Below are 22,180 nucleotides of genomic sequence, written 5' to 3' on the forward strand. Positions count from 1 at the left end.
TTTCAAGATATTAAGATTTCGAGTTTTATTTCTTCATCAATATTGTAGATCTCTGTTTCATCTTTCTAATGATGCAAGTTTCAATATTTTCTGGGTTTTTGACTTATTTCACCATGTGTTCTTGTGAGTAGTTTGCTTAGGACCTTGAGGATGGGTTAGGCTGGGTTGATCTTGTGGTTTATTTGATTTGGTCAAGCTTGATTGTTGTAGATCTCTTCTAGGCTAGATGTTCTTAATGTTGATCCTATATCTGAGAAGGTAGGGTTTGATTTCAAGCATCTTAGCATCACACCAATGTTTAAGGAGCATAGATAAGGCTAGATCTAGAGCTTACCATTAGGCTTGCTAAGAGATTAGAAGTCTTGTTTGGTTTGAGATGTATTTCTTAATGCCTGCTTGTGTAGATTCTTTACTTTGTGAGAACAAGTCTAGAAATGTTTGGTTTGATTGTTTCTTGCCATGAGATTGGATTAAACATGTCTTAGAATAGTATGTCTAGAGATCAGCTATAAGTTTGCTTGAGATTTGTTGACCAAGTTAGATAACCACAATGATTAGCTCAGCCCATGAATCCCTCCTCAAGGCCTTCTTTGTTTATTAATATCTTAGTCTAAATATCATTGCCTGCTTGTTGTTTGATTAGTTTTTGCATTGCTCTATTTTTCTTGTGTTGCTCTGTTTTCACGTTTAAGTCTAGCTCGACCACGTACTCGACCTACACTCGGTCGAGTGCTGCTCGAGTTCATCCCCAGAACTTGTGTTTATGATTTGTGATTGTCTTGTTTCATTCCTGTTTCATTTCTATTGCATTCACTTAGTTTTCTATTCATTACTTGTCTTGCATTAGTTCATTAGCATAGTGTCTATTTCTGTTCTAGTTTCATTATAGCTTTAATTTGTCTGTTCTGTTTGCATTTAGTATCTTGTTCTAGTTGTTTTTACTTTCTGCATTTCATATCTCATTATAGGATTGTTAGTGACAAACAACCTTTACATCTGGCTTGACTTAGATTCATATGCACATCTTGATTGTTCACAAACACTCAGATTGGATTGACACCTCTTATACTACAATTACATAAGGGGAATTGAAACACCCTGACATCCATTCATTCATAACTCATCATTCCATACATCATTCATTCACCACACCACACAAATAGTCAGTTTCAATTTGGCGCCGTTGCCCATTTGAGTTTGTTTTGTGACATTTAGGATCATTATTAGTCTAAGATTAAGTTCGTTTAAACACTTGTGAAGTTACTGAACTCGAATCTTCCTTTGCTTGGCTGTTTTGAGTTTCAGGTACCCACTCGACCACCTACTCGACCACCACTCGACCGAGTTGGGATCGAGCACTTGATCGAGCCAGAAGCCGGATCCAAATAGCCATTACTTCCCAGTCGACTCGACCACCCACTCGAGCCTGCGCTCGACCGTGTACCTGTTCGAGTGTGTAGTAGAGTTTGTTGATGCACACAAGGTCAAAAGGCAAAGACAGTCTTCAACAGCCTATTGACAACATCCACAGACTACAAAAGAGTTTGAGACATAAGCAAGGAAGAGTAGTTCAGCAACAAGAAGATCAAGACATCATGGAGCAACCAGCTATCCATGAGCAGAGACCAAGGCACATTGGTGCAGGAGATGCACCCAATACCCACAACCAAAGGGCTGGAATTGTGCCACCTTCAGTAGCAAACAACAACTTTGAGATCAAGAGTGGATTGATCTCAATGATACAAGCCAACAAATTTCATGGGTTGCCAATGGAGGATCCACTAGATCACCTTGATGAGTTTGACAGAATATGTGGACTCACAAAGATCAATGGAGTGAGTGAAGATGGATTCAAATTAAGGCTCTTCCCATTTTCTCTTGGAGACAAAGCTCACCTTTGGGAGAAGACTCTTCCTAATGGAGCTATCACCACATGGGATGCATGCAAGAAAGCTTTTCTGGCCAAGTTCTTCTCCAATGCAAGGACTGCTAGGTTGAGGAATGAAATTTCAGGGTTTGCTCAAAGGAATGAAATTTCAGGGTTTGCTCAAAGGAATAATGAGAGCTTTTGTGAAGCTTTGGAGAGGTTTAAAGGATTCCAGACTCAGTGTCCTCACCATGGCTTCAGCAATGAGTCACTTCTAAGCACTTTGTATAGAGGAGTACTTCCCAAGATCAGGATGCTTCTTGATACAGCCTCTAATGGAAACTTCCTCAATAAGAATGTGGAAGAAGGATGAGAATTAGTTGAGAATCTTGCTCAATCTGATGGCAATTATAATGAGGATTATGATAGGACCATAAGGGGCTCCTCAACTGATCAAGAGGACAAGTATAAGAAGGATTTAAAGATGGTCAATGAGAAGCTTGACAAGATACTCCTAAGCCAGTCCAAGTCCATTCACTTCATTGGTGAAGAAGAAGCTCCAGTTCAAGAGGGGAAGCCTGAATTTGTTGAGCTATGCTACATGCAAAACCAGGGAGGATACAAAGGCTACAACCAAGGAGGTTTCAAACAGAACAACCTCTCTTATAGGAGAACCAATGTGGCCAACCCTCAAGACCAAGTCTATCCACCTCCCCAGCCTCAACAACAGCAACAAAACTACATCCCCAAGCAACAACATCAGGTGTTCCAGCCCCAATTGTGTCCCCCACCAGGGTTTCAGACTAACCAAGGCCAAGAACAAGACTTAAAGAGCAATGATGCAACAGTTGTTGATTGGGCAAACACAAGGCAAGATTGAGGAAGCCAAACAGTTTGCTGAATTGAATCAAAGGCTCACATCACAGTACAATGATCTGAACATGAAGTTTGAAGGTCTCAACTCCAGAGTAAAGTATATGGAGAGTAACATTGCCTCTACTTCAGCTCCTAAACCCAACCAACTCCCTGGAAAAGCTGTTCAAAATCCAAGGGAGTTCACTGCAAAAGCCATTCATATCTCTGATGAGGAAGTCACTTAGGACAGTGAAGTCCAAGTTTGGGGGAATTCATTAGTTCCTGAAGCCCCAAGTGACGTTTGGGCAAAGCAACTGGAGTCCGCTATTGCACTCGACCAAGTACTCGAACAGCCACTCGACCGAGTGCATGCTCGAGTGGTCGATCGAGTTGCAGACTCAGAAGCTGCCAAGCCTGCTAAGTACATTCCTCCTGCTTACAAGCCACCTCTTCCATTTCCAGGATGTTTCAAAGCACAAAAGATTAAGGAGCTTAGGGAAATCATTGAGAGAAAGGAGATGATGGCTAAGCAACAAGAGGAAGAGAAGGCTTTGAAGGAAGTGGTTATGATTGAGAAAGAAGAAGAAGTGATGGCCATAAAAGAGATCACCATTGCTTACCAAGAAGAAGAGAGAGGACCTGCCTTGGAACAGTATGATCCATATCCTTTCTACAAAGATTTTTTGCTTGATTTGTCAAAGAAGAAGGCTGAAGCTCAAGATGAGAAGGATCTTGAGGACCTTGGAGGAGTTATCATTCCAATCAAGCTTAAGGATCCAGGTCCATTCTATCTGCCTTGCACACTTAGCTATCTTCACTACAACCAATGCCTGTGTGATTTGGGAGCTTCAACAAGTGTGATGCCATACTCCATAGCACAAAAGCTTGGGAGAACTGATTTCAAATCCACCAACCTTCATATATGTCTAGCTGATGGGTCAAATAAAGAGATAGTTGGAAGGTTAGAGAATGTCCCAGTCAAGATAGGGAAGGCAAGGGTTCACACTGATTTTGTGGTGTTGGAGATGGACAAGGAACCTGAAGATCCAATCATTCTTGGAAGGCCATTCTTAGCCACTGTTGGAGCAGTTATTGATGTCAAAGAGGATCTTGTGACCTTGAACATTGCTGAAGATATAGCCATGAAGTTTAACATCTATAACCCAACCAACCTTCCTACCATTGATGATCAACCTTTTACTATCAAGGACAAAGGAGGTCAAGAAGGCTTAAGTGGTGAAGCAATTCCAAAGGCTAAGTTCTCCTTTCAAGATGATTCTGTGGAAAAAGCTTAAGAGGTCAGTTCAAGAGTTGACTAGTATGGTTGAGGATCTCCAAGTTAAGCTGAACAAGAGGTCTTTAAGGAAAGCAAGACCAAGGCTCAAAATCAAGAAGAAATATGGTTTGTGTGTTAAGGGTGAGGAGATCAAGGATCAACTTCACAGTGATCAAGAGGTTCCAGGGAGGATTTCATCACCTCCTTGGTATCTAAACCAAGTCTAAAAAGGACACCAAAGTCAAGCTTAGTGACTTTAAACAAGCTCACTAGGGAGGAAGTCCCTAAGGTATCCTTTGTAAATATGGTTTATTTTCCTTGTAGTTTTGATGTGTTTTCTTTTATGTTTGTGTTGGACAGGCCTTTAGGTGAAAATGTAGTTGGGTAAGGAGAGATTTAGACTTGGAGAGGGAGACTCGCAGGCCCACTCGACCTGCCCACGAGAGGTACTCGACCGAGCTAGAAAGGAATTAAGGCCCATTTGATCTTCAAATCGCTAGAACGATCAAGTGGAGGGAAGAACAAGAAGAAAAATTTTGAAATTTCAAAATTTGGTCAAGGTGCTCGACCGTGTACAGTCGAGTGTGGGGTCGAGTGGCAGCAAAAAGCAGGTCCAAGATTCCCATTTCAAATTTGAATGGTATGGACGCTCCACCCTTGTCTCTTTGTCCCCTTAGCTTCTTTATATAGACCTAGCATGAGATTATACCTCTCACATTCTCTCATTTGCTCAAAACAATTAAATTCAAGTTTTAAAGTCTCTCTCATAGCTTATCTTTTGCTCAAGCTTAGTTCTTTCAAGTTTTTGGGTCACTAACCTATTAACTTTGAGCTTTGAGTCTATTCCCTTCAGTTCTTTTTGAAAAATGTCTTCAAGAATCACTAGGAAGTCTCAACAAACCGCTGCAACCTCCATGGAACGTCATGATGCTAGCCTTGAATCAAGAGGAGAAGCTGGAAGAGCCACTCGACGCCCCACTCGATCATGCACTCGACCGAGTGGCCGTTCGAGCAGCCGGTCGAGCCAGATGCCGTGTCCAAGGAGAGAGTCAGTTGAGGAAGATCCTGAGAGGACTGAAAGTGAAGAAGAAAGGGAGCCAACTCTTAGTGATTTCATGAGGAGAAACAAGGCCAAAGGGAAGAGGCCAGCAGTTGAGATTGAACAAGAGGAGGTTGAGAGTGAGAGTGAAGAAGAAAGTGAAGAAGAAGAGGGAGAGGATGATGGAGAAGCAGAATCTTGTGGATTGACAAAGAGGCAATTTTATGAAGCCTTCATGAGAATGGAGTTCCTGGGAACCAGGTATCCACACAAGGAGACCATGGAGAAGCTAGCCATTGACAAAGATGTGGAGTACCTTTTTGAGAAGAGCAACCTAACCAAGTTCATGGGGCTTTGCATGGAGGGCTACAAAGAAGAGAGTTGTGAGTTTTTACCCACAGTCAAGCTGCACACATATGCAAGGAAGGATGCTGAGTTAGGATCTGGTCACATTGCTTTCACAATCAAGGGGAAGAAGTATGATCTTTCAATGATGAAGATAGCCAATGTGTTTGGTTTTGAGGTTGGGAGCAATAGGAGTCTGATGATTCCAAGAGAAGAGCTCTATGCTGTGTGGGAAACCATTGGGGACAACAAATTCTATTCATCCTCCAATTCCAAGAGCTCAAGGGTAAGGAGCCCAGTCCTAAGGTACTTCCACAAAGCTCTTGCCAACACCTTCTTTGCTAGGAAGGAAACTGGGAACATTAATGAGGGAACCAAGCAACCAACAACTGGGAACAACATAGGAAGATTCATATGTGGAAGATTCATATAAGGAAACTAGGAACAACATAGGAAGATTCATATGTTTGCAGGAACCAAGCAACTTGACAAAATTTTGAGCTATGGGAGAACTGAGAAGACTCATAGAGGATTAGGCTTTAATGAGAACATGGGAGCTAAATCACAGACAACCAAATTTGTATCTGCGGGAGCCTATCAAACTGAGAAGGAGACATCTTATGGTGTTTCTAATGGATCTTTGATTTGTTACTTTTGTGGAAAAATCGGTCACTACAAACGTTTTTGTTACAAATATTGGCAGAAGGTCTGTACCTTAAAGCAACAAGGAAAATTTTTCTGGAATGGAGTTAGAAGACAAGTTTGGATGAAGAAAGCTGACCTATATCAATTGGAATCAATGGGAAGAAGTATGATCTTTCAATGAAGAAGATAGCCAATGTGTTTGGTTTTGAGGTTGGGAGCAATAGGAGTCTGATGATTCCAAGAGAAGAGCTCTATGTTGTGTGGGAAACCATTGGGGACAATAAATTCTATTCATCCTCCAATTCCAAGAGCTCAAGGATAAGGAGCCCAGTCCTAAGGTACTTCCACAAAGCTCTTGCCAACACCTTCTTTGCTAGGAAGGAAACTGGGAACATTAATGAGGGAACCAAGCAACCAACAACTGGGAACAACATAGGAAGATTCATATGTGGAAGATTCATATGAGGAAACTGGGAACAACATAGGAAGATTCATATGTTTGCAGGAACCAAGCAACTTGACAAAATTTTGAGCTATGGGAGAACTGAGAAGACTCATAGAGGATTAGGCTTTAATGAGAACATGGGAGCTAAATCACAGACAACCAAATTTGTATCTGCGGGAGCCTATCAAACTGAGAAGGAGACATCTTATGGTGTTTCTAATGGATCTTAGACTTGTTACTTTTGTGGAAAAATCGGTCACTACAAACGTTTTTGTTACAAATATTGGCAGAAGGTCTGTACCTTAAAGCAACAAGGAAAATTTTTCTGGAATGGAGTTAGAAGACAAGTTTGGATGAAGAAAGCTGACCTATATCAATTGGAATCAATGGGAAGAAGTATGATCTTTCAATGAAGAAGATAGCCAATGTGTTTGGTTTTGAGGTTGTGAGCAATAGGAGTCTGATGATTCCAAGAGAAGAGCTCTATGTTGTGTGGGAAACCATTGGGGACAATAAATTCTATTCATCCTCCAATTCCAAGAGCTCAAGGATAAGGAGCCCAGTCCTAAGGTACTTCCACAAAGCTCTTGCCAACACCTTCTTTGCTAGGAAGGAAACTGGGAACATTAATGAGGGAACCAAGCAACCAACAACTGGGAACAACATAGGAAGATTCATATGTGGAAGATTCATATGAGGAAACTGGGAACAACATAGGAAGATTCATATGTTTGCAGGAACCAAGCAACTTGACAAAATTTTGAGCTATGGGAGAACTGAGAAGACTCATAGAGGATTAGGCTTTAATGAGAACATGGGAGCTAAATCACAGACAACCAAATTTGTATCTGCGGGAGCCTATCAAACTGAGAAGGAGACATCTTATGGTGTTTCTAATGGATCTTTGACTTGTTACTTTTGTGGAAAAATCGGTCACTACAAACGTTTTTGTTACAAATATTGGCAGAAGGTCTGTACCTTAAAGCAACAAGGAAAATTTTTCTGGAATGGAGTTAGAAAACAAGTTTGGATGAAGAAAGCTGACCTATATCAATTGGAATCAATGGTAGCCTCAGGATCAGGGTTTAGATGCAATATGGCCATGATTACTGAAGAACAAGAAGAAACGGAATCAATGTGCGATATGGCTTTGATTACTGAAGAACAAGAAGACAAGGAGCCTTGGTTTTTTGACAGCGGTTGCTCAAGACATATGACTGGAACAAAGAGTAATCTACAGAATATCAAGAAATTGAAAGGAGGTACAGTAACATTTGGAGATGGAAGTCATGGTTTTATACAAGGCAAAGGTACAACACGTGATACAGAGCTTCCACAACTGGTGAATGTGTATCTAGTTCAAGGACTGCGTGCAAATTTAATAAGCATTAGTCAACTCTGTGACGAAGGATTGTCAGTTTTATTCACAAAAGTTGATTGCAAAGCATTGGATGAGTCGGGTAATGTCAAGTTATATGGTGTAAGATCTGGGAATAATTGTTACATGTGGGAGAAACATTCAATCAAATGCTACAATGCTAGAGGGAGTATAGATCTATGGCATCAACGACTTGGACATATGAATACAAGGAATCTTGCTACTCTTGTGAATAAAGAGATAATTCGAGGAGTACCTAAGCTTAAAGGGGAAGACAATATGGTGTGTGGGCCTTGTAATCAGGAAAAGCAGGTCAAAATTCAGCACAAAAAGGTTCCAGATGTTCAGTCAAAATCAGCTCTGGATCTGGTTCACATGGATTTAATGGGACCAATGCAAGTAGAAAGCCTAGCAGGAAATAAATATGTGTTTGTTTTAGTTGATGATTACTCCAGATACACTTGGGTTCGTTTTATTAGTGAGAAGTCAGATACAATAGACAGCTTCAAGATTTTAGCTTTACAACTACTGAATGAACGAGGAGGAATCAAGAAAATTCGAAGTGATCATGGTGGAGATTTTCAAAATGAGGCTATGAAGGAGTTTTGTGAGCAACATGGGATTGCACATCAATTCTCAGCACCAAGGACTCCACAACAGAATGGAGTAGTAGAAAGAAAGAATAGAACTCTTCAGGAAATGGCTAGAGCAATGATACATGGAAATCAAGTTCCTAAGAAATTCTGGGCTGAAGCATTGAACACTGCATGTTATATAATTAACAGAGTTTATGTCCGAAGGGATACTACAAAAACACCCTATGAGTTGTGGAGAGGCAAAACACCAAATCTGAGTTACTTCCATGTGTTTGGATGCAAATGCTATATCCTAAATGACAAAGATTATCTTGGCAAATTTGATTCCAGAAGTGATGAAGGTATGTTTTTGGGTTATGCCGAAAGTAGTACAACATTCAGAGTCTACAACAGACGTACAAGTTTAATCATGGAATCAGTGAATGTTGTCTTTGACGATCAATCTGTAGCTGTGCAAGATGATGATTCAGACAGTGATTCAGAACAGGTAAGCATCACTAAAGCACACAATGAAGTTTCTGAGTTGGATGTTCCAGTTACAAAACCAGAAGAAGTACAACAAGTTCATAAGAATCATTCCGCATCTGATGTTATTGGGGACTTAAATGAGAAAATGAAGACTCGAGGAGTGCAGATTGACTTTAAAAAGATGACAAGTTACTTTACAACTCTAGAAACTGTTTTCTATGAGTGTTTTGTGTCAATGATCGAACCAAAGAATCATATAGAAGCTGTTCAAGATGATTTTTGGATTATAGCCATGGAAGAAGAACTGGAACAGTTTGAGCGTAATGATGTTTGGGAACTGGTTCGTAGACCAATAGATGTGAATATTATTGGTACTAAGTGGATTTTCAAAAACAAGATCGATGAGAGTGGTGTTGTAATTCGCAATAAAGCAAGGTTAGTTGCACAAGGGTATACACAGATTGAAGGTGTAGATTTTGAAGAAACTTTTGCACCAGTAGCAAGGCTTGAGTCGATAAGACTGTTTCTTGGAATGGCTTGCATTCTGAACTTCAAATTTTTTCAAATGGATGTTAAGAGTGCCTTCTTGAATGGGATCTTGCAAGAGGAAGTGTATGTTGAACAACCCAAAGGGTTTGAAGATCCAGTTAGGCCTGAGTATGTATATAAACTAAAAAAGGCTCTTTATGGTTTGAAGCAAGCCCCAAGAGCTTGGTATGAAGGGCTGACTAGTTTTCTTATGGAGCAGAACTATAACAGGGGAAGTGTGGACAAGACTCTGTTTATTTTGGAACAAGGTGGTGATATTATGATGGCTCAAATTTATGTTGATGACATTATCTTTGGAAGTACTTCAAAAGAGTTGGTGGATAGATTTGTGAGTAGTATGACACAAGAATTTGAGATGACTCTGGTTGGAGAATTGAAGTATTTTCTTGGGTTGCAGATTACACAGTCAGATCAAGGTATTTTTATTTCACAAAGTACTTATGCTAAACAACTTCTTAAGAAGTTTCAGATGGATACGTGCAAAGAAGTTGTGATACCTATGAGCACTTCATTGAAACTGTCAAAAGATGTTGATGGTAAGGATGTAGATGTCAAGCAATACAGAGGAATGATTGGGAGCTTACTATATCTTACAGCTAGTAGACCAGATTTGAGTTTTAGTGTGGGTATATGTGCAAGGTATCAGTCCAAACCAAAACAGTCTCATCTTGAAGCAGTCAAGCGAATTATCAAGTATGTCAAAGGAACTGTTGATTTTGGGATTTGGTACTCTAAAGGTTCGAACAAAGGGTTGGTTGGTTACTGTGATGCAGATTATGCAGGAAGTGTAACAGATCGAAAGAGTACAAGTGGAGGTTGTTTCTTTCTAGGCAACAATCTAATAGCATGGTTGAGTAAGAAGCAAAATTCAGTGTCCTTGTCTACAGCTGAATCAGAATATATAGCAATGGGGAGTTGTCGTACTCAATTATTGTGGATGAAGCAGATGTCAGCTGATTATGGTATGGATTCAGGGGAACTAAAAGTATATTGTGATAACAAAAGTGCAATTGATATCTCTAAGAATCATGTTCAACATTCAAGGACCAAGCACATTGATGTAAGACATCACTTTATCAGAGAACTGGTTGAGAGAAAGCAGGTTCAGATTGATCATGTTGATACTGAAGATCAGTTAGCAGATATATTCACAAAGGCTTTAGATTTTAATCGTTTTTCAACTTTAAGAAATTCAATTGGGGTTTGTGAGATGTGAGTCTTTGTTGGGCTGGTTCAAGAGCAAGATCGAGAAGATGTTGAGTTTAAGGTTAATTAATCGGTTTAATTTGAGCGGATTATATGATGTTGATTATATTTTGGAGAAAACCGGTTTAATTTTGGTTTAAGTTTTAAGAAGATTTGCTCGAGACTTGTTTTGGTATTGTCTTTGGTTGTATCGAAGAAGAAAAAAAAAACATTGTGTGGTGTTCTTCGGGTGTATCGACGATTTGAGAAGATGGTGAGATCAACTCGACGAGGGTTGGTAAGAGGAGGAAGGAGATCAACGGAAACTCGAGATGATGGTAGGTTTAGTCGACCTCAGTTGGTTGATGAATCGAGTAGTGATGAAGATCAATCTCACTTTGTCGATAAATCCGGTGGTGATGCTCAAATCGATTCAATAGAAGATGAAGAATCTTCAAAGAATGAATTGGCACAAGAAATTAGCGATGAAGAAACCATTGGTAATGAGGAAATCGATTCTGACTCTGAGGAAATTCGTGTGCAAGAATCGCTTAAGCGTCGAACAGTAAAACAGAGAAAGACAAAGCAAAGATATTTCTCTACACCAAAGCGGTCAAAATTCGCAGAATCAAGTGACAAGAGGACAAGGGGAAAGTTTAGGTCTGATGTGTTTGTGTCAAAAGCTGCTCAAGCCAGGTATTCCCAGCTTATAACTAGGGAGTTTATAGAAGAAAGGAATTTAGATTTCTCGCAACCTGATGAATTTGGGATTTTTGATAAAATCATGGAGTTGGGATTACAAGAATCAGTTCAAGGGTTATCGTTATATGTCAAGGAAGTGATATGTGAGTTTTATGCCAATTTACCAAACGAAAAGGCCAAAGATGGTGTTAAGGTGTTCATTAGAGGGCAGTGGTATGAATTCTCTCCTAGGATGATCAATGAGGCGTTTAATCTAGATTATTTGACTTTAGATGAGAACAAAGCCAGTGATGCGGTTAATAAGCTGAGTAAGAATGAGCTTGCAGTAGTTCTAAGTGGAAAAGATAAGTTGCCTTGGTCGAAGTTGAAAGTTAGGGATCGTCCTGGAGAGGTTGCAGCTCTTTTGATGTTCGCGGCTTATAATTGGGTTCCATCTGGTCATCTGAATCATCCTTCAGTCGAACGTGCTCGAGTTGTGTATAAGCTGATTAAAGGTATTCGTTTTGATCTCGGACAGCTGATCTATGATCAGATTATGGGTATGAAGTGGAGTGATCCTTCAAGGCGTGTGATTTTTCCTCGGACAATTTTTGGAACTCTTAAGATTCAGGATGGTCCACTTGAGTGGTCGAATGCAGAAGAAGAAGTTACAGCTAAGTTCTACACTAAAGATGTTCGAACTGGATATGCTTATGGGGTTAAACACGGGTTACTCACTGAGGATGGACATCCTATACCAGTTCAAGAACAAACAGATGAGGGATTTTCTTCGGCATCTGAGGTAATTCAGTTGGGTAGCATTCGTATGCCACAGTTAGGTCATGCAGATGAGGAGAGTTCATATGCAGCTTTGGTCGATACATCACAAGCTCTTCAGAGACTTACGGAAGTAGTACAGAGGCTCATACAGAATCATCCACTTTCCAAGATGATTTGAGTTGTTTTTTTAACTGTTGTATTCTCAAGCAGGGGGAGATGGAGAAGAAGCTGGTGAAGCTGGTCTGAGATTCCGCGGGAGTCTAGCTGATCTGAGATTCTGGGGGTGTCTAGCTGGTCTGAGATTCTGGGAGAGCTTTGTGCTTAGCGTTGTGGTTTCATTACAACTTTAGAAGTTTTTTTTTTTTTCGGTGATCATTTTGGTTCATTTTGTTTGGGTGTTTGACTATGGCTTAATGATCCGTTTTAGGATTTTGTTATGAACAGTTGACCTTGGTTTTAGAATTTCCTTGGTTTTAAGATATTTGTTTTATCTAAGCCAAAATTTATTATGCTTGAGAAACACAAAGTTAAAAAGGGGGAGATTGAAGATGTGATATATGTTCAAAAGGTGAACTACTTCAGAAGAACAGAGTACACGTACATGAACAGAACATCGGGATGTTTATTAACAATCAAGAAGACTTACACAAGAGTAGAAAGCACGAGAAGCTTCTAGAAGAGTAAAGAACTTCATGTTTACAATAGGAATGTAAACATGAGGAAAGAAGGAAGTTTCCTTAAACATAAAGGAAAAGGAAATTGTCCAATTCCTATTAGGATTAGAATAGGTAGATTGCCTATTGTGTGGCAAAGACCTAGTTCTATAAATAGGGTGCTAAGGCCGATTGAACACTTTAGCACAAACAAGAGAAAGTTAACCTAGCTACTAAGTTTTAGTCTTTAAGAAAAGAAAAGAACTAAGAACTTAGAGAGAGCATGAGGTTTCTTTAAAGAAAGTTTTTGAGAGATTAGAAAATTGTTTAGAACAAACTTGTAAACAGATTTTCTATTAATCAAAAGAGAGTTTAAAGAAATCATTGCTTCACAGATCAGATCATAAGTTCTCACACTTTCAAATTGTAGAAGACCAAAAACGCGTTATTTTGGTATTCAATTTACAAGTCAACTGTATTCACACGACACAAATTTTACCACTCACATTAGTAATGAGCATGAAGATATTTTGTTCATGAACCATGTGGTTTCTTATGAATTTTACGGGGTTTTTCTACAAAACAAGTAAACGCACAGTTAACTTTCACTCAAAATTATTACCAACAAGCTCACTAACAATCAAATCCAATAAAATCATGATCATTTTACTTGATTAGTAGTTTTTTTTAGTAGTTGTATCTTATTGTTTAAGTTACTCATTATCTTTTGATCGAGGCATCTCTTCAAAACATTTTATGCATCTTTACGTTGTTTTGAGGTTTTTTTTGTTTTATTTTTATCAAATAGAATTACTTATATTTAAAACTAATTTTCTTACTTGCCCACTTAAGAGCTTATTAACTTAATATTCGAGTTTTTTTCTAAAATTAAAAAATTGTGTTGGTCTTATAAAACATGTATACTTAGAAATCGTGTCCGTCTAAGTTTTAACTTTTAACCATATGTTAGGAGGTGCAGATACTCGTTCACCGTCTAGCAAACATCCGCCATGAGTGTACTTCATCATTTTTTATAAGTTTTATCGGTTAGACGGTGCCAAAAAATGAAAAGAATAATCCGTTAAGATTAGGAAATTAGATTTTTTTATCACAATTTTTGAAATATATATATTTTTAAAAGCGTTTATAAAATTTTTGTATGATTTTTTAAAGATTTTTAAAACTTTTTTGAAAACGTTTATAAGGTTTTTATATGGTTTTTATAGATTTTTTTATAAAACATTTATAAAGTTTTTATAAAGCTTTTATAAGGTTTTTTTGTATAAGTTTGCATTTATGAAATTCGAGTCGAGTTTGTAAGAATAAGTTTGGTACGTTGAACCTTACACAACTGCACAGATTTCTACGTTAGAAAATGCATGACAGCACGAAATGTTTAGTCGAGGAATTAATTAATTAATTAAACATTATTTATTTGCGTCAACGTTATCATAGCTATATAAACTACTACTAATATATTCAAAATACTTCAAAGCTAACTTTCTCGAGAATACACGCAGAGAAGATGAAACTATTCGGTAAACAAAATTACGTGAGTGTGGTGGTCCAAATCAAGAATACATGCAGAGAAGATGACAACTTGGTGTATAATAAAACAAGATTCCCCATTACTTAAAATCCCACGTTGCCCCAAATCAATCATTCTGTGGATTTATTCGTAATTTTTTTTATTAATTTCTTTATTTCAATTCGTGTGCTCATATTTGCGACTCGTCCTTACGGTAGAGCAAACGACATTATTTGGTGTATGTTCGTTTTCGCAAAAGTAAGAAGTTAAATTTCTAAATTGGAGTTTTAGATGTAAACCTTCTTCTTCTTTTTTTTTCTAACTCATTAAACTTTTATTGATGCATGTAATCTCAGTACAAGTCTGAAATTAAAAAGCTGGGAACATGATTGTAATGAATCAAAGGAACATTTGTCGGAAGAGAAAATTTTGCCGAAGTATATGCGTATATGTTGCTTTCTCTTGATATCCAACTGAATTTTACCAAATCAAAGTTCTTGATCCAAAACTGAACATTCTATCAATCTAAATATTACGAATCGAGCTTTGATTAATCTCAGACTTCGATCAATCTCTGCAGAACATATACAGAATCACTCGACAAGAATCAAATAAGGGATTTTTGTTAGTTGTACCACATTTTATTAAGAAGTTTCCAGTTCTGCCACATTTGTAAACGTCTTTTACGGCATACCACAACGCATAGTTGAAATGATGATACTGCCCTCTTGCTTTGAAAGTGAAAAATCCCTTTATAAAATTAAAAATATTAAACAATCGAGTTTATATAATGTTTTGTATTAGGTGACACTAGACTTTGACAGTGTGAGGATGCGGCGATGTTGTACGATGAGGGCCACTTGGCGAGACGACTGAGCTTCAGCGGTGATGTGGCGATGTTGTACAATGCAGGCCACTTGGCATTTAATGCTGTGACTGTAGCTTTGTGGCATTAAACGTGGACAAAAGAAAGTAGCAATTATAGTGAATTAAAAATAGAAAATATATTTTTTGAAAGAAAAAATAAAGGAGGACTTGGGAATGGATTAGAGAGAGAGGATAAGGTGGACGAAAGCAGCTGAGTTGTTTTTGTGGTGTCTTTCTAATTTTTGGCTGAGTTTTTAATCCTGAGGTTTGGTTGGAATGCATTTATTGTCCTTCTTTATAATGTATAAATGCCACACTTTTCAAAATTTTAGCTGAAACTTGTGTTTTGTAGGGCATGAAAGAAAGTGTGTGCGTTATAATTGGAGAGTGAGACTATTCACCCAGCGGGATTTGGAAATTTGTACCTCGCGTGGGAGAATTGGCAAGGTGTGTATCCTATGACAGAGGGACTACAGAAATGGAATTGAAAAGAAGAATAGGGCAAATTTTCAGTGTTTGTGCCAGAGAAACGAAGATGAGCCTGAGTTTTTGCTACAGAGGAGATGTGAGGGTTATGAGTCAAGCAAAAATGCTTCCAGTGGGAATAAAATCTGAAAGTGAGTGGCAGCAGTTCAAGGAGTTGAAGTCAGAAATCGGTGGGCAATATCTATATTTAACTTTGACCAAAGTTGGTGATATAGTTGGAAAAACAAGCGAAGGAGATAATTCCCTTGATGATTCGGTCTTAAGTTGAAGAGATAGAAGCAGTATATAAGTCAAAGGTTAGGAAACTAGCTGATAACAGTAAGAGCGGAGTTGTTTCCTTGGAGAGTACGCGTAAAAGGAAGAATGTGGTGGACACAATAAATGAAGTGGTGGGGAAGAAGAGTAAGCCAGAGGGTGAGGAGAAGGAAGCTGGTGCATGGTCCACTGGAAACAGGATTGCGGACAATGTCAATGGAGTGGACAACAACCCCAATGGGCTGTCCACTGAAGTACATAGAGAGTACCGTGTGAACGGAGTGGAGAACAACAGCAATAGAGTGTCCACTGAAGTACATAGAGAGGACAATGACAACAATACCAATGGACTGGACAACAACAACAATGGAGTGGACAACACCAACAATGTAGTGTCGTGTGAAGGACATATAGTCTACAATGTCAATGGAGTGGATAAGAACAATGTTGGAGTGTGATAATTCTCTAATTTACATGTTTTAGGCATCATTTTTTGTCCATATTTTGCATTTTATATACCATAACCTTAGCGTTTTTAGGTCATTAACTGTAGGAATCCACATTTATACCATTTAGGGTGTTGCATTCTTGCATTTGCACATTTTGGATGAAAACAGGTGCTTTAGAGCCCAAAATGAGGAGAAACAAGGTCAAATCCGAGCATGTACCCGAAGGAGATATGGAGCAGGAAGAACAGTCCGAACCTCAACCCGATCAAAGAGGATCCAAGGGCAGGAAGAACAACCCGAAGACCTATCCGAGGAGTAACCCGACCACATCTTCGAGCACCGCCTCGAGCAGACCCTTGGGCAGGACTGGGAAAATAGGTTTAAAGGGTTTCCATATATAAACCCTCCTCTTCTTCCTCTCGCCCTAGGAGGCCGCAGACCCTCAAAACAGAGAGCGAGAGCTTCTCGGAGAGAAACTGAGCGATCCAAACTCTTTTTCCACTTTGTTAGGATTTATTTTCATTTTCTTTTTGCTATTCTTCTAGATTTTGATTATGTACTCTTCTACTCTATTTCTATTTTCAATACAATGCAATTTTCATTTATATGTATTTTTATGCTTTGTGCAATGAGATCTGAGTAGTGAAACAAAGTTTCTAGGGATGGGATAGACAAATATATGTTCTTGATCGGTTAGGATGTCTTAGCTTGATTGTTTATGTTATATAAATTCCTTTCTAGATTGGTGTTATTAATGCTATTTTCAGACCAAGAGGTTGAGAGTAGATTTAGGGTGTTTTGCCATCGAGAGATATTGTTGGAATGCTTGAATTAATCAATGCTAGAGATTTACTCATTTAGCCTAAGAGATTAGATGTGTAAGGAGTTTATTGACAATAATGAATTGGTTTGTATTGCCTGCTTGGTTATGTTTCTCCAACGAGAGTTGGGTAGTGGAGTGATCAAGGTTGATTGTTTCTATCACGAGAGTGTTTTAACAAGGTTTTAGAGATTCATTGTCTATGGAATATTTGCTTGACGCATGTAGGACATCCATGCTGGTCAGGAACACTTAGGAGTCGATTACCCCATCCTTAGGAACTTTTCCATCTTGATTGTTTACGTTTTTATTCATAACTCGACCCTATACCCAAACTGGTTCTCGATCACCAGCTTCGTGTACACCTTCGAGCGCTCTTACTCTTCTTCTTTACCCGATCACTCCACCCGATCCCGTACTCGAATGCTCGCATAGAGTACTTAGGTCATGTGGTTCTTGATTATTTATTTTCTTTTAATTATTTTAGGATTGTTAGATCAAACCCCAACTATTGCTTGGCTTGACTTGTCTGTTCTGATCATATCTTATCTCTTAGCATAACAACCATTTGGATTGATAACCCTTTGTACTACAACTGCATAGGGAATTGATACCCTGGGTGAAAATCCTATTATCAATTTAGCGTCGTTGCCATTTGGTTGAATTTAATTTGCTACGTTTAAGATTTCATCACTTGCTAGATCAAGTTCTATTATATACTTAGGTTCGTTACTGACTTGTTTACTTTCGTGTTTGTTTGTTTTGCATTTCAGGTACAAACCGAGAACTCACCCGACCCGTCACTCGATCACCTGGATCGAGTAGACCCTCGTGTACTCACTCGGTCAACTGATTGTGCATGCAAACACGATCCAAAGGTAGCCAACACTTGAGTCCTTTCATCGACAACATCGATAGACCTAGGCTACTACGTCAACAACAAGTCCAACAACCACAACCAACTACAATTGAGGAGGTCATGAATAATTAGAATGGTCCACAAGCTCCTCAAGAGAGGACCAACTTAAGAGCAGGAGATGCTCCATCTACTCACACTCAAAGGCATGGCATTGTGCCACCTGCTGTTCAAAACAACAACTTTGAGATCAAGATTAGTCTCATCCAGATGATTCATAGTAACAAGTTTCACAGACTGCCAATGGAGGACCCATTGGATCATCTAGATGAGTTTGATAGGCTCTCTGTAGCCTAACCAAGATAAATGGAGTCAGTGAAGATGGATTCAAAATCTGGCTTTTCCCATTCTCTTTGGGAGACAAAGCACACATCTGGGAGAAATCACTTCCCAAAGAGTCCATCACCACTTGGGAAGCATGCAAAAAGGCGTTTCTAGCCAAATTCTTCTCGAATTCTAGAATCGCAAGGCTACGAAATGACATTTCCAGATTTGTTCAGAAAAGCAATGAGAAGTTCAGTGAAGCTTGGGAACGTTTCAAGGGATACACAATTAGATGCCCTCATCATGGCTTCAACAATGCTTCATTGCTAAGTACACTGTACCGAGGTGTAGTCCTTAAGAGACGGATGTTGCTGGACACCGCTTGTAATGGAAATTTCCTCAACAAGGATGTCGATGAAGGTTGGGATCTAGTAGAGAACTTGGCTCAATCTGATGGGCATTACAATGAGGAGTATGATCGCACTATACTGTCTACTGGAGAGGATGATGCCAAGTACAAGAGAGACATGAAAGTCCTCAATAAAAAATTGGACAAGCTCCTCAACCAGCAGCAGCATGTCCACGCAATCTCAGGAAAGACCAGTTTCAACAACAAGATGGGGAGAGTACTCAGTTGGCGACAGTGCACTTCATCAATAATAAAGAAGGTCACAACATAGGGCACAAAACCTATATCCCCAATAACCAGTCTATCAGCCCAACCACTTCACACACTTCTTCATCCCTCGATTTGATCTCAATGATGCACCAAGTCCTGTCCACTCAGAAGACCGATGCGGTACAAATTAATACACGATTCGATGATCTCGCCAGATGATTATCGGCCAATTATCAGAAACTACACAACATGTTTGATGCTTTGAGCTCTCGAATTCAGCTGCTTACAGATAAATCAGCTTCAACTTCAAAAAGTTAGAGTCTACGCTCGCAAAAGCCTTCGGAGTGGACGCCACTTACCACCTCGGGAGGCACCACCAAACATTCCTGCGGACATCAGTAACTTAGATGGGGAGGATCTCCATCAGCCGCCCACTCCTACTCATCCACCAAACCATTCCATAGAGCAACCCGACCCTTTACCCGATCATACCACCCGGGCTGATGATCGGGTGGACATTCCTGTAATTCCACCACCTACAGACAAACTAGGAGGAGAGAAACAGAAAGAGAGACGATTCATCCCTCCACCTTACAAGCCACCATTGCCATTTCCTGAATGGTTTCCCAAGGAAATTCTTGAGAAGTACAAGGCATTGTTCGAAAAATAGATGCAGGAACTCGAGCTTTGCATGCCTCTAATGGACGCTTTCACCCTAATACCCCCATACCAGAAATTCCTGAAGGATGCGGTGATGGAACGGATCAAGCAAGTTCAAGGAATGGTTATACTCAATCACGAGTGCAGTGCTATAATCCAAAGGACAACTACACCTAAGAAACTGAGCGACCCGGGGTCGTTCACATTACCTTGCTCGATTGGACCTTTGACGTTCGGAAGATGTCTCTGCGACGTGGGGGCATCAGTCAGCTTAATGCCTTCAGTTGTAGCCAAACGTCTTGGGTTTGAGAAATTCGAACCCACCGACATCCAACTAGTTCTGGCAGATCGAACTACAAGGTTGCCAAGTGGAGTGTTGGATAACTTCCCGGTCAAGGTAGGATCAGTAGACGTACCAACCGACTTCGTGGTTTTGGAAATGGATGTAGAACCAAGGGATCTGCTTATCTTAGGACGAACATTCCTAGCCACCATGGGAGCAATGATAGATGTGAGGAACGGGAAGATCGATCTGAAGCTCGGGGAAGACCTTACTATGTAGTTTGATATTCAGGAAACTATGAAAAAGCCCACAATCGCAGGACAAACCTTCTGGATAGAGTGATTAGAAAAATTGCGTGAGGAGGCGTTTGAGGAAGTAACAATCGGGGATTGTTTATAAACAGCGCTAACAAAAGATAGCAAGGAGGGATTCATACACAAAGAAACAGAGCTCTATAAGGAATTGCTTGATACTTATCGGGAAGTCATCGAGCTGGAGTTAAGTGAAGACATGGGGGAGGCTGAAAAGGAGGGGATGATGCTCGACAACCGAAGCTTGAAAAAGTCAGTTGTCACCACCTCGGTCATGTCGTGCAGCTGCTCAACACCACACCACCCGATCACCAGCCCGATCACTAACACGACCATTCTACCAAGCCGGGTGATCGAGCACCATTTTGAGTCGCAACTCCAAAGCACCGATGATTGGTCCAAGTCGAAGGCGCCTAAAGTATAACTCAAACCTCTTCCATCTGGGCTAAGGTACGCTTTCTTGGGACCTAACTCAACTTATCCAGTTACCGTCAATTCTAGCCTACCCGAAAAAGAGCTGAAATTGCTTTGCACTCAGTTAAGAAATTATAGAGGAGCAATAGCCTACACTTTAGACGACATCAAGGGTATATCCCCTGATCTCTGCACCCACCGGATAAACCTAGACCAAATCATATTCTAGTGTAGAACCTCAGCGTCGGCTAAACCCGAACCTGAAGGAAGTGGTGAAAAAGAAAAATCTGAAGTTGCTCGATGCTGGAGTTATCTACCCCATCTCTGATAGTACTTGGGTGTCCCCGGTGCACTGCATTCCGAAGAAAGGAGGAATCACCGTTTTCAAAACGAGAAAGATGAGCTAATTCCCACGAGGTCAATAATATGTCATCGAATGTGTATTGACTATAGGAAGCTTAATGCAGCCTCTAGGAAATATCACTTTCATCTGCCCTTCATCGACCAGTTGCTGGAAAGGCTCGCTAACCAGCCCTACTACTGTTTCCTTGACGGGTATAGTGGGTTTTTCCAAATCCCTATACACCCTGCCGACCAGAAGAGAACGACATTCACCTTCCCTTATGGTACCTTTGCCTATAAGAGGATGCCCTTCGGTTTGTGCAATGCTCCCACAACTTTCGAAAGATGCATGACATCAATCTTCTCGGATTTAATAGAAGAGATGGTGGAGGTTTTCATGGATGACTTTTCAGTATATGGAGTCTCTTTCTCATCCTGTCTTTCAAACCTCTGCAAGGTGCTCAAAAGGTGTGAAGAAACCAACCTAGTGTTAAACTGGGAAAAGTGCCACTTTATGGTTCAGGAGGGGATAGTCCTAGGCCACAAGATCTTAGAAAAGGGGATAGAGGTTGCCAAGGCTAAGATAGAAGTGATGGTTCAACTGCAATCTCCTAAATCGGTGAAAGACGTCAGAAGCTTCCTAGGTCACGCAGGGTTCTACAGGCGATTTATTAAAGACTTCTCTAAAATCTCCCGACCGTTAACGCGGCTCCTTTGCAAAGAAGCAGAATTTATTGTCGACAAGGACTGTTTGGATGCTTTCAACAAGATAAAGGAAGCTTTGGTGAGTGCACCAATAGTTCAAGCACCTAATTGGGATGATCCTTTCGAGATCATGTGTGACGCATCAGATTACGCTGTGGGGGCGGTACTAGGCCAAATGATAGATAAAAAGCTCCATGTGATCTACTATGCCAGCAGAACCATGGACGATGCCCATACAAGGTATGAGAAAACTGAAAAAGAGCTCCTTGTTGTGGTTTTTGCGTTTCAGAAGTTCCAGAGTTAGTTGGTCGGATCGAAAGTGATTGTTTACACGGATCATGCCGCCCTAAGGTACATTTACTCAAAAAAAGACACCAAACCTAGGCTCCTCTGATGGATCTTTCTTCTGCAAGAATTCGACATAGAGATTCTGGATAAGAAAGGAATTGAAAACGGGATGGCAGACCATTTGTCTAGAATGAGAATTGAGGATCCACTT

General features: G+C 39.9%; 1 protein-coding gene and 2 non-coding genes across 3 annotated transcripts; 1 reads left to right on the plus strand and 2 right to left on the minus strand.

The window, feature by feature from the left end:
• Positions 1–2,016: 2,016 nt before the first annotated feature.
• Positions 2,017–2,125, minus strand: LOC147928419 (small nucleolar RNA R71). Its single transcript, XR_015581116.1, has one exon. It is a non-coding gene; the product is annotated as a small nucleolar RNA R71 (small nucleolar RNA).
• A 16,425-nt stretch (positions 2,126–18,550) lies between these two features.
• On the minus strand, positions 18,551–18,657 carry LOC147928420 (small nucleolar RNA R71). Its single transcript, XR_015581043.1, has one exon. It is a non-coding gene; the product is annotated as a small nucleolar RNA R71 (small nucleolar RNA).
• Positions 18,658–19,636: 979 nt separating this feature from the next.
• On the plus strand, positions 19,637–20,188 carry LOC104743827 (uncharacterized). Its single transcript, XM_010464870.2, has one exon. The coding sequence runs from the start codon at positions 19,637–19,639 to the stop codon at positions 20,186–20,188; it is 552 nt and encodes a 183-aa protein (XP_010463172.2).
• Positions 20,189–22,180: the final 1,992 nt, after the last annotated feature.

This window comes from Camelina sativa, chromosome 14 (genome assembly GCF_030686135.1).
Source record: "Camelina sativa cultivar CO46 ecotype springtype chromosome 14, ASM3068613v1".
Taxonomy (NCBI): domain Eukaryota; kingdom Viridiplantae; phylum Streptophyta; class Magnoliopsida; order Brassicales; family Brassicaceae; genus Camelina; species Camelina sativa.

Bases quoted from the DNA above. Each gene is read 5' to 3' on its own strand.
- LOC104743827 (XM_010464870.2), top strand. From the start codon at position 19,637: ATGCAGGAACTCGAGCTTTGCATGCCTCTAATGGACGCTTTCACCCTA.